This window comes from Cyprinus carpio, chromosome B19, assembly GCF_018340385.1.
Source record: "Cyprinus carpio isolate SPL01 chromosome B19, ASM1834038v1, whole genome shotgun sequence".
Taxonomy (NCBI): Eukaryota; Metazoa; Chordata; class Actinopteri; order Cypriniformes; family Cyprinidae; genus Cyprinus; species Cyprinus carpio.
Window position 1 is genome coordinate 28,468,306 of NC_056615.1, and position 12,590 is coordinate 28,480,895.

Consider the following 12,590-nt stretch of genomic DNA (forward strand, 5'->3'; position numbering starts at 1 on the left):
GATGGACAGTGGATATACTCGACCCTTAGAGAGTTTAGCATCAGGCAGGAGGTCAATGGCACAGTCCCATGGCCTGTGAGGTGGTAAGTGGGTGGCTGCCTGTTTGCTGAACACATCCTGGAATGCCACATAATCAGGTGGGATCGTTGGAGCAACATCAGGCTCAGGGCTCTCGACAAGGGTGGAAGCCATTTGACACCCTGGAGAACAGAGAACTGGACAAGGAAGATCGGTGATGCAATGTTGATGGCAGAACAGACTCCAACGAGTTACCTCACATGAATCCCACCTGATTTCCAGAGAGTGTAATGTGAGCCAGAGGTGTCCCAGGATGATATCGACCACGGGTCCCTCCTGTACCAAGAAGTGAATGAATGAATGAATGATGCATTTATATGCATTTAAGTGCATCTCCTCTTCATGAAAGATGCCAATCTTGAGGGTTAACGGGGGTGCCTGAAACATAACCCGCCCACATCCTAACGGCTTTCCTTGGATAGTTTCAACTCGGAGCTCCTGGGCATGCCGACAGAGCGCCAGCTGGAGACGGCTTAGGAGGCATTGTGAGATGAAGTTGCCCGAGTCCACCAGGGCTGAACCAGAACCAGTACATTCTGGGGTGACTAGTTGGACTGGCATGGTGGTAAGCTTGGAAATTACAGGGTTCTGTTGGATAGTACTCACCGAAGGACATGGGGGTTTTACTGGGCAGGCACGGGTGACATGATCTGGCGAGGCACAGTAAAGGCAGAGTCCTGCTGTGAGCCGGCATTTGCATTCTTCAGTTGATAGACATGTGGATTCCACTTGCATGGGTTCTGGTACTGGAGGGCTGTTAGCGGGAGAACCAGACTGGTGGGCGGCTTCGACGATTGGACAGGTGGCTAGGTGCTGTGAAATGCGATTGGCCTTCAGCATAAAGTTCTCCAATCCGATGGAATCTTCGTAGATCGCCATTTGTGCATGGATCCGTGGATTAAGACCTTGACGATAGGTGCTTATAAGTGCTGCTTCGTTCCAACCGCTAGCTGCCACCAATGTTCGAAACAGGATGATGTATTCACTGGTCGTTGTTTCTCCTTGACGCAACCGCAGTAGTTGATCCACCATGGAGATTTCTTCCACTGATAAGCTGAACACTTCCTTAAAGTGGGCGGTAAAAGCTTCAAAAGAGTTATTTATGGCACTGTACGCATCCCATATGGCCTTTGCCCATTGCAGGGCGCACCCAGATAGTAGAGAAATTAAGAAGGCTACCTTGGAAAGATCGGTGGAGAAATTCTGTGGTTGCGCCTCAATGTACAGCGATACCTGGAGAATAAAACCGCCACATACAGCTGATTCCCCCGCATATGACACAGGCAGCGCCATGGGAATGGCGGAGGCAGAGCAGGGAGTGGATGAAGCGGTGAGTGCTGACCGGAGGAGGCTGCCTAGTTCCTGCAACAGATAGACAGGTGCGGGTGACTGGGGATCCATATGGTTGAATTTTGTAGGTCCGGTCTTCTGTCACGAACCACTATGGAGACGGAGGGTTTAGTGCAAGTGAAGAGTTTATTTACAAGTGTTTCAGAGACAAGGTGTTGTTGGGTTGTTGAGAGGTTAACTTCCAGAGCTCTGGAGATAATCAGATGGAGAGTCAGCTTATGTAGTTCACAGGAGATTGTTGTGAGGATATCTAAGGACATGGCAAAGACAGGTTAGTAGAAAGAGGTCAGGCACCAGTTCAGTGGATAGTAAACAGTAGACTGGACACCAGAGTACTGAGTTTGAGGTGTCTTTATCCTGGTGAGTGATTACTGGGTGCAGGTGATCAGTACTCCAGTGATTGGGATCGTGCTTGATGAGAGTCAGGTGCGGGTGATGATTGGGGTGGCTGTGACGGTGAGTTCCTTACAAATAGATTACCCCCTAGATTCAATATTAAACTCTCAGTAAAACAAAATAGTGGTCATAATCATGCTGAGACTGTGTAGTTGTAATGAATCGTTTCCTATCACCTACATTTTGCACTATGAGCCATTCACTGTCCCGGAAATACTACACTTTGAACAAGTGACTGATCTCAGCTGGCGTTTCAGCATCTATTTATAGTGCAGGGGCATGTGCTTCAGATTCTAGAGAGTATTTGATTGGTCAGAAGATTTGATGAGAAGATGAAGTAAAATGTGACGCCAAAAAAAAAAAAACGTTGAGCCGTTTTGGCGGAAGTGATGAACTGCAAGCTTTGAATGCTTCTATCTTCTAAATGCAAATTTTGTCACTGTTTTGGAGCACACTGCCTTATAGATAACTTTTAAAACTAACATATTGATACTAACACCTGTTGGAAACTCAGAAGTGAAGACCAGGAGACTCTTGAGTAATCTTCAGCAGAATTCTTTATTGAGAACACTCTGCTCAGCGCTACAGTCATCAAAAGTCTCACCAAAGCAGTGATACTTGGAGTTTATATACATTTCAAGGGGGAGGGATACGTAGTGGTGGAGACAATTTAAACAAAGCAAGCAAATGGAATCACGAAAATGCCAGACACTGGCATTTTCCCAGCCTTGATCTCATCAGCATAACAGTGTCATTTAAATACAGAGGTGCCTGACAGTATTGCCCATACCTTCACATTATCATAGAAACAAAGGCACAGCTGTGCCTTGAGTTTATGGTCAGGAAGAGCAAACAAAAGGTCAATGTCTCAGAAACCTGGGCTGCTTGACTTGATCATCTCAGAATGTCATCATATTAACCTCAAAATGTAAAAACACAATGTACATACTATTACATTGGAACCTAGATTTAACATTTTATAAATTTGTAATCCCACAGTCCTCCCGTTGAGAGTTCTACTAACTCTCACATAATACAAATTTAAACTTTCATAAGTCCATTCTATGGCCTATGTTTCTTAACATAAGCCCCAACTTGCAGTCATGTAACTTGAAAAGGTTACAGGCACATATAACTTATTCTGTGTCTTGTCCTAGATTTACTTAGGTGTAATAGTTATTTTTAGAACAATAACTGTGGACACATATGACATGGATGGTAACATGTCGTGGAAACTACATGATGACACAGAAAACCATGTAGCATGAGAGTGGAAGTCTTGAAGTCCATGGCGCCCGAATAGCTGTGAAGTCTGTTTTCTGTAGTCCATTTCCCATGTAGATTCATACAGATGATTCTTGGTCCTCAAGAAGCTTGTTCATGGATGTCTGAGGTGATGCATTACACCAGGGTGCTGCTTATGGAGATGACATCTCATGCACACATACCTGCAACACAAGAAAATAAAGAAAACAGCAGACCAGCAGTATTCATGCATAGACATTTTTAGACTTCTGTTGATCATATAGTGGTTTTTAAGTCTGGTGATCGTATAGTGTTTTTCTCAACCTAGTTTTAAATAATTTCACAACTATGGACCAGTGAGGTGGGGATAAAACTACTGATAGGGGAAACCTATGAGGAAGTCTTCACCACAGGGTTGGCCCCCGAGGCCTGTTGCACATCGGTTCTTCCCTGGGCTCCCCACTTGTCTGTGTATGTCCTAGTCTGTCCCTGTAGTTGGTGTGAAACTTTACTATGTGACATCTCCATCTTCCAATGGAACATCAGTCATAACAAAACATCATAACCCAAAGAGAATAGGAGTGACTAGAGTGTGTGCTGTAATATAGCTTTGAAGGCTGTGAGTGTACTTAACGTTCTCTCAATGAAAGGAAGTGACAGTCACCTTCCTGTAGTTTTATTTTCAAAGAATCTTTCATCTTTGTTGTACATTACTGGGGTAGTTAAGCACTCACAAGCCCTAACAGTTAACACCTGAGCAAGCTGCTCCAACAGTTAGGTGAAGTGGGGAGGGGCTGCTTCAGAGTGGTAAGTAGACTGAGTAGGAGCTGAGTAAAGCTGTTCATTTCTCTTAATGTCTTCTTGCTTTTCCTACACTCTTTCATCCAGTGTCCGGATTTACCACAGTAATGACAACTTCCCTCCTTCTTAAGACTTCTACGTTTCTGTCGGTTCTCTGTGTTGACCTGAAAAGATGCTGCTGCAATCTTTACTCTGGCTTTGACATCAGAGTCTCTTTCCCAAGTAGCTAACCTGTCCAAGTTGTTTTGCAAGCTTCCATTGGACCATGTAAGATCTAAGAATGGTAAAGCAGATCTGTACTCGGCTAAAAGGCCATCAAACCATGTTCGAACTAGTGGTCCTTTATGATCCTTTACCTTCTCTGGAGTGTCAGCTATTCCACTGTAAGCTGCAGCTGACTGACAAAAGCTTTCAGTGTATTCACTTACAGTTTAATCCTTCTTCTGTACACAACTAGTGACCTTTGACCAATTCACTTTTGGTCCAACAATGTTCTTTAACTCTCTCATAACTCCCTCTCTCAATTCATCTTTACTGGCATGTTGTAGTTCAGAAGTAACAGCAGACTCAAAACTGTTGAATTCAGATTCAGTTAGAATTTGTGACATCAGCTGTGTGACTTCCGCTAACAACATGTCATAGAGACGCATTTTGCTGATCAGTGCTCTTCTAAATTCAGTAAAATTTGTGCGTGCAGAGGGTAAGCTCTGGGATAGTCTCTCTATGTCTTTAGGTCCTAGAACTTTGGCAACAGTTTGTACTTGGACAACAGAAGAGTTGGGAGGAACACTTTCAGTTCCCTCAATTCTCTGAAATCTTCTCCTAGCTCCACATACCTTCACTGAATTTACAGGCACATCAGTTACTGACTGGATGGCTACATCTGATTCAAAGAAAGCTTGTAAGTCAGGATAATTGTTATCAGGCTGACTAACTTCTTCCACATCAGTTTTTGCTGCAGCTTTGTTGCAGTTCAATTTCTTGGTCAAAGAGGATACTCTAGCTCTGAACTCTTTGTTCTGTTTCTCTAGCTCTGAGTTACGCTGAGAATGTTCTGTAGCTAAAGCTAAACCAAGTTCTCTGTGGCAGCAGATAATGCCTTTCATATTGTTCTTGCGAATACATGATCCTAGTACCTTTTTACATTCTTCAATAGACCATACTTTTTCTGGATCAATACCAAATTTCTTTATCAAATCCAATCTGACTGACTCTGTCACTATTGAGTCCATGTGCTCTCCTAACAATGATTTGAACTCACTGTCTGTCCATGAAGGAGTAGCTAGTCCACCTTTCTCAGTTGTTGGTATCAGATTAGCATTCCTTCTCAACATTTTGTAAAGTCTTTCTGACACAACAGGACACTTCTAAAACTTCCCTGGCAAGCAGAGGATACACTTGTTAACACAAACTTCTAGCACTTTACGCTAAACTTCCCTGCCGAGACAGAGGGTAACACAATATTAGCACGTGATGCTAATCTTCCCTGCCTAAACAGAGGATATTTTCATCTCTAAAATAAATTTTTAGAGGGTCACTTAGTTAACCAAACCCTGCAGCTGTCTGTTAACTCTTCTCTGGCGGCGCCGAGGATACTGGTCTTAAAGGTTCTTTTGGATAGAGTTACACTCACCAACCCTTGGTTGTACAGAAAGATTCAGTCTGGAACGAAGTATGGTTTTTTTTGATATTGTTATTTTAATCTGGATTTGGGGGAGAAGCTCTATCCGGGTCACGGCACCAAAACTGTTGGAAACTCAGAAGCGAAGACCAGGAGACTCTTGGGTAATCTTCAGCAGAATTCTTTATTGAGAACACTCTGCTCAGCGCTACAGTCATCAAAAGTCTAACCAAAGCAGTGATACTTTGGAGTTTATATACATTTCAAGGGGGAGGGATACATAGAGGTGGAGACAATATAAACAAAGCAAGCAAATGGAATCAGGAAAGTGCCAGACACTGGCATTTTCCCAGCCTTGATCTCATCAGCATAACAGTGTCATTTAAATACAGAGGTGCCTGACAGTATCGCCCATACCTTCACATTATCATAGAAACAAAGGCACAGCTGTGCCTTGAGTTTATGGTCAGGAAGAGCAAACAAAAGGTCAATGTCTCAGAAACCTGGGCTGCTTGACTTGATCATCTCAGAATGTCATCATATTAACCTCAAAATGTAAAAACACAATGTACATACTATTACATTGGAACCTAGATTTAACATTTTATAAATTTGTAATCCCACACACCCCAAAAAAATGTTAATTTTGATTTCATGGGGACTTCAACTTCAAACCAAAGGAGGAATATTAGGAGAAAAAGACTGTCAGCTCCAGCCCCAACTGTGCACAAAAACCTTTGAATGTTTAAAATGTACGAGTGTCTGAATGTACAAATCGTCATTTACTACGAATCCACTCGGATTTGTGTGTGTGTGTTTTTGAGCTAAAACTAGCTGGAGTCAAGGCCCTCAATGAAACGGTTTGTTCAGAGTTGGGTGGATGGCTTGTTCAATTTGAATAAGAATGTTCGCATAGTAATATATTCTTATGTTTAAGGTACGGAAAAACATTGAAAAGGCACAGGGGAAACAAAAAAAGGCTTTTGAGGCAAAGAAAAGGAAAGGGGTTCACCAGTGCTCGGTTAAGGCAGGGGACGAGGTCCTAATTGGGGAGCCCAAAAAGAAGGTGAAGAAGGGAAATTGTTTCCAGGATCTACACCAAGGGCCATTCACCCTCACATCCCTGACAGAGAAGGGTGTGGCAAGTGTGGCTATGTTAGGGAAAATACAGAAAGTTAATGTTGCGCAGCTAAGGCCCTACTTTCGGCCACAAGGTATTGTAATAATCCTACTTGGTTACATAGCAAATATAAACATGACACTTGACAATGATGATTAGTATTTACTTTCCTGTTGTGTAGATCACAGCCATGAATCTGAGGGCAGCCAAAACGATGCAGAAAATATTGGACTGGTGGACCACCAGTATGCCAATAAAGGTCCACTGTGGTCCAAGAGGTTGTGTCCTCAGCAAGAACAAGTGGTGAGTGCCAAACTAAACGGGATAGTTCACATGCACAGCTTGTAGGTGTGATTTACATAATAAATGCAGTATTGCTCATTCCTAACAGGGATATTTTTTTATTTCTAGCTGACCTATGTGCTGGACAGAACACGTCCAGCAAAAGAAATTGTTGTTCTGGATGGCCCAGTTTGTCTTCAAAGGGAGGACTTTTGGAGCCTGGGGCTAGATGAACAGGTGGAGAGCAATGTAAGTGGATATTGCTGTAAAGAGTTTGGATGGTTCTAATGCTTTATTGTAATTATGCAAAACATTCTGTGCTTTCAGATTGGGAATGCGTGCTTCAGGCTGGTAGAGGAGGCAGCCAGGAGACATGTATGTATTTGTATTTACCTTGATGGCTTACACATAAATTTGTGCAAAAGTGAGTACGCCTATCACATTTTTCCCAAATACTTTTCCTTTAATGGGACAGCACTTTAAAAATGAAACTGTGATGCATCTTAAGGTAGTCGCTGTACAGCTTGTATAACAGTATAGATGTATTGTCCATTAAAAATAACTCAGCCATTAACGTCTAAACATCTGGCATCAAAAGTGGAAGGTGGAGGAGGGCAAGGAGTGTAACATCCACCAGCTCTGTGATGTCATCATGAAGGATTGGGAGAGGATTCCTATAGAACCTATGCAGCTCTGGTGAATTTCAAGTCTGTAGGGGTTAATGCAGTGCATAATAATGGTACTCACAAAAAATATTGACAGTTTATGCACAATTAGGACATTCGCTGTGAGGTGTACTCACTTTTGTTGCCAGCTGTTTAGACGTTAATGGCTGTATGTAGAGTTATTTTCAGAGGACAATAAATCTATACTGCATAACAAACTGTACACTGACTATCTTAAGATGCATTAAAGTTTCATTTCTATAGTTCTGTCCCATGAAAATATATAACAGAATATTTGCTAAAATGTGAGGGGGGGGGGGGTACTCACTTTTGTGAGATATATGTATATGAAATGCAGACATACAATTTTATTCAGGGAATGGATGTCCACATTGCTGACCTATTTGAAGTCCCTAAATGGAAACTAAGGGAACCTAGTTTGCCGGTAAGTTGCATAATGTGTTGACAAGTGTCAGCAGATGCACCTCTTTAAGTGAATATATGTCCAAGGAGATCTGAACATAGTTTTTTTTTTTCATAGGACAATGTGGAATCTAAAGACATCATCATTTTGCCAGCATGGTCTAGGGGGTCACAAACAGCAAGCCACTACATGCTTTGTGTACAGTTACATTGTTTTTTAGTTTTTTCTCTATTTTTAAACCAGTTGGTGCCCCTATAGCTGACATTAATAGGGTATGTTCTTCACAGGTGTTATTAGTTGCTAAGAAGGAGGCTATTTTTCTGGACTCATTATGTCCAAATGGGTTTGGAGATGAGAAATACCGAACCATATTTAGGTTTGAAACGCATAAGCAGAGGACATTAGCAAGGTTTGACCTGTGACCGATTAAGGCTAACCCAGAGAACAGAAAGTGCATGTAGTTACATGCTACTATGGGAATTAAAGTTACAGTTTTTCTCGATTGCTTAAACACATTTGCCCACTCTGACATCACATTTTCAAAACCGTTAACACACAGGATAAAACTGAAGCTCAATGGCCAAAATGACTCATTTTGTTAGCAAAATGCTCTAACACTCACAAAACATTAAAAACATGCAACATAAGCAAATATTTCCATCAAACACCACAACTTGTGGTCAAATTAATTTATTCTTTCAATCAATCATTACACAATGGACAACAAAATACAAAATGCAGCCATCAATATGAAATATGATACTTTACAAACTCAAATGGATACTGGAAAAAAAAAGCTACCAAAGGAAACTTATGGGTGTAAATACCTTTTTTAAAAAAAAAAAAAAAAAAAAAAAAAAAAAAAAAAAAAAAAAGAAATATACATTATATCTTTCACATTTAGTCCATTCGTTCTTGACGATTATGCCACAGGTTCTCATCAACATCGCATTGAATGTTTTCCCTTGCAATGCACCGAGGGAAATACCTCCTTGCATGGCGTATCCATCCCTGGCAGTCCTCTGCACCTATTGCCAGGCAACCAGCATTCATTGCCTCCAGGAGGGGCATCTGCTCATATGGCCGGTGATCCTACACCTTCCTCCTCCAAGCAGAGAAGAACTCCTCGATTGGGTTCAGAAAAGGCGAGTATGCAGGGAGGAATTGTATCATAATACGAGGCTGTGCTGCAAACCATTCATTCACAAGGCGAGAGTGGTGGAAAGGCACATTGTCCCAAATTATGACATACAGAGTCATGCCAGGCCTCAACAGCCCTCTCTCTTCGGGTGTAATCAGTAATTCTTTCAATGCATCAAGAAATGTGATGAGGCGTTCTGTATTGTATGGGTCAATAGTTGGTATGTGGCAAAGGACTCCATCATTGGAGATGGCAGCACACATGGTGATATTGGCACCCCTCTGACCTGGCACTGTGACAGTGGCCCTCTGCCCAATGATGTTCCTCCCGCGTCGCCTCACTTTACAGAGGTTGAAGCCGGCTTCATCCACAAAAATGAATTTGTGATGTGCCCCTTCAGATTCAAGCTCCATTATTCTCTAAGAGAAAGAGCAAATTCATAAAGCAAATTATTCCAGTCGCATGTAACTATGGTAAACAAGGTATTACAAAAAAAAAAATCTGTACCTGCACATACTGGAATCGTGCCTCCTTTACGATGTCAGAGTTCCTTTGAAATGGAACTCTGTACAGCTGCTTCATTCTGACATGGTTTCGTTTAAGGACTCGATCTATAGTTGCCAAACTCACACTGTTTATATTTCTAAATGCTCCCTGATCTGCAATTACTGCTGCCTGGATTTCACGCAGTCTGACTGCATTGTTTGCCACTACCATATCTACAATGGCAGACTCCTGTTCAATAATAAATATCTTTCCTCTGCCACCAGTGTGTGGCAATGTGTGGATTCTATAAAGTAAAAGCAAAAAGCATGTCAAAATTGACATTACTGTATGACAGTCACATAAATGGGATTGATAAAACATATGCATTACTGTACTGTAGACACAGTTTGTTCTGCTAACAGGGCAATACAGTAAAGCTGAAATACACAGTGGTATACATTACAGTAACACTGTGAATTACCTGTTCTCATTCCGAAAAAAAGCCTGACAATAGATGCCACAGTGCTCCGACTCAGAATGGGCCGGACCCTTTGTCCAGCCTTTCTAAAGGACAAGCCATGATTGATGACATGGTCAATAATTGTTGCCCGAATTTCATTTGAAACTTGAGCTCGATTTTGTCCTCTCGCTGCTGCAGCTCCTCCACCACGCATACAAACTCCTCTTCCTCGGGCCCCTCTGCCATGGCCTCTTACTCTCCTTCCGTGCCTATGGCCTCTTTGATCCATGCTTGCAAATAGCAACACAGAGGTGGCATCTTTTATAGATGGATGAGGACTGATTGCTGATTGAAGAGTTGTGCAAATGAGTTTCACACAGGTGCATAGAGATTTATAATTATGCAAGTAGTTTCTATCAGCTGTGAATAGATTTTTTTTCTTTTGTTCAACACAGTGAATCCAATAGAGTTTGGGGCCTTTCAATGAGATCTGTGGTAACTGTTTTGAAAAAGGGGTGTGAAAAATGTGTGAAACAAATGAAAAAGTGTTAAAACATTTGCAAGAGAAGACTTCTGCTGTGCTAATAATGTGATGATGAAGATCAAGCGGATCCCAGTTTCATTTAGTGTGTCTTAGCAAATGAGAAAAACTGTAATACATGATAGGGGGCGTTTTCTACAATTTTTTTTTTTTTTTTTTTTTTCATCCAGTTAAGCCTGAACAGCACTCTGAAAATCTTCAATCTGATGACACTGTGTAACAGCCTTAACAAATACAGATCAAACTGAGTGAAATGGACTGATATCCTGTTCAGGCAAAGCCTTGTTCTCTGGCTTCAGGTTTGAGTAAAAGCCTTGTTCTCTGGCTTTAGGGTTGAGTAAAAGCCTTGTTCTCTGGCTTTAGGTTTGAGTAAAAGCCTTGTTCTCTGGCTTCAGGTTTGAGTAAAAGCCTTGTTCTCTGGCTTCAGGATTGAGTAAAAGCCTTGTTCTCTGGCTTCAGGATTGAGTAAAAGCCTTGTTCTCTGGCTTTAGTATTGAGTAAAAGCCTTTTTCTCTGGCTTTTGGATTGAGTAAAAGCCTTGTTCTCTGGCTTCAGGTTTGAGTAAAAGCCTTGTTCTCTGGCTTCAGGATTTAGTAAAAGCCTTGTTCTCTGGCTTCAGGATTGAGTAAAAGCCTTGTTCTCTGGCTTCAGGATTGAGTAAAAGCCTTGTTCTCTGGCTTCAGGATTGAGTAAAAGCCTTGTTCTCTGGCTTTAGGATTGAGTAAAAGCCTTGTTCTCTGGCTTTAGGATTGAGTAAAAGCCTTGTTCTCTGGCTTCAGGTTTGAGTAAAAGCCTTGTTCTCTGGCTTCAGGATTGAGTAAAAGCCTTGTTCTCTGGCTTCAGGTTTGAGTAAAAGCCTTGTTCTCTGGCTTCAGGATTGAGTAAAAGCCTTGTTCTCTGGCTTCAGGATTGAGTAAAAGCCTTGTTCTCTGGCTTCAGGATTGAGTAAAAGCCTTGTTCTCTGGAATTTTTTTCCAGACAACTTGCAGGAGCAGTGGGTAATGGACCGTGGGTGGAGAAGACGGGCAAAGATTTTGATGTAACTTTGCTTACTATGTAATTTTGACATTTCATTTTGCTCAGCGGACACTATATATGGTTGTCAACATCACATCTGAGTAACTGTATACTACTTTTCAGCCATTTCCAGTTCAGTCAGATGGACAGAGCTGTGGGATATTCATGCTTATGGTAAACATACAATTGCTACTAATTTTTTCCTGTTTGTCCTAAATCTCCGTAATCATTATTTTTCTCTTTAACAGTATGCCCTCTGCATCTGTACTGGTGCCATGTTTCACTTTTTGGATGTAAGTTGTAATTCATGGAATGTATGTATCCAAGAATGTTAAAAAACAAACAATGCAAAACTCCAATATTACATGTGTATTGCAGACTGACATACCATCTATTCGGAAGTGGTGGTGTCTCCAGATTCTGGAGAAATTCTCGATCGCAAGGTAGGACACATTTCAAGCAGTAAAACATTGGTCTGCTTTACAATTATGCTACATTAAAAGTACCATACTTTTGAATAGGCATGGGCAGAACTTCGGGTAGTGCTTTGCCTTCTGGACAGAGGAGGCAGAACAGCTGATGGCAGGCACCCTACCACCTATTTATAGGATTTATCGACCCCAAATAGTCCAGGTATGGCCAAACTAACCAGACAACCATTTTCACGTGATTATTGTGGAAAAGTGTGTGAATTACTGAATTAAATGTAAAACTTGAAACTGATACATTATATAGATTTATACAACATGTTGCATCACGTGATATAGTCAAAAATAGAAGATTGTAACAAACAGTTCAAGTCAAGTGGGTCAAATGTACACCAATAATGCGATTCTTTCCAATGATCAGAGTAAGGAGTTAATCACAGTAAGATGTTTACATGACTGGAGCAAACCTCTTGACTCCTACATGCAGTTTTTATTTTCTGATTATTCACACATAGCCCAATGTAGAGCACAAATG

The 12,590-nt window shown here is 41.5% G+C and overlaps 1 protein-coding gene and 1 long non-coding RNA gene across 2 annotated transcripts; both read left to right on the forward strand.

Annotated features, from left to right (window-relative positions):
• Positions 1-1,369: 1,369 nt before the first annotated feature.
• Positions 1,370-8,462, forward strand: LOC109051746. The gene is made up of 8 exons (XM_042746010.1): positions 1,370-1,408; positions 1,810-1,884; positions 6,429-6,705; positions 6,793-6,914; positions 7,023-7,142; positions 7,221-7,268; positions 7,935-8,003; positions 8,100-8,462. Exons 1-8 carry the CDS (start codon positions 1,370-1,372, stop codon positions 8,238-8,240), a joined length of 891 nt encoding a protein of 296 aa, XP_042601944.1. The 3' UTR covers positions 8,241-8,462.
• Positions 8,463-11,743: 3,281 nt separating this feature from the next.
• On the forward strand, positions 11,744-12,071 carry LOC122140605. Its single transcript, XR_006157187.1, has 3 exons — positions 11,744-11,801; positions 11,876-11,920; positions 12,006-12,071. It is a non-coding gene; the product is annotated as an uncharacterized LOC122140605 (long non-coding RNA).
• Positions 12,072-12,590: the final 519 nt, after the last annotated feature.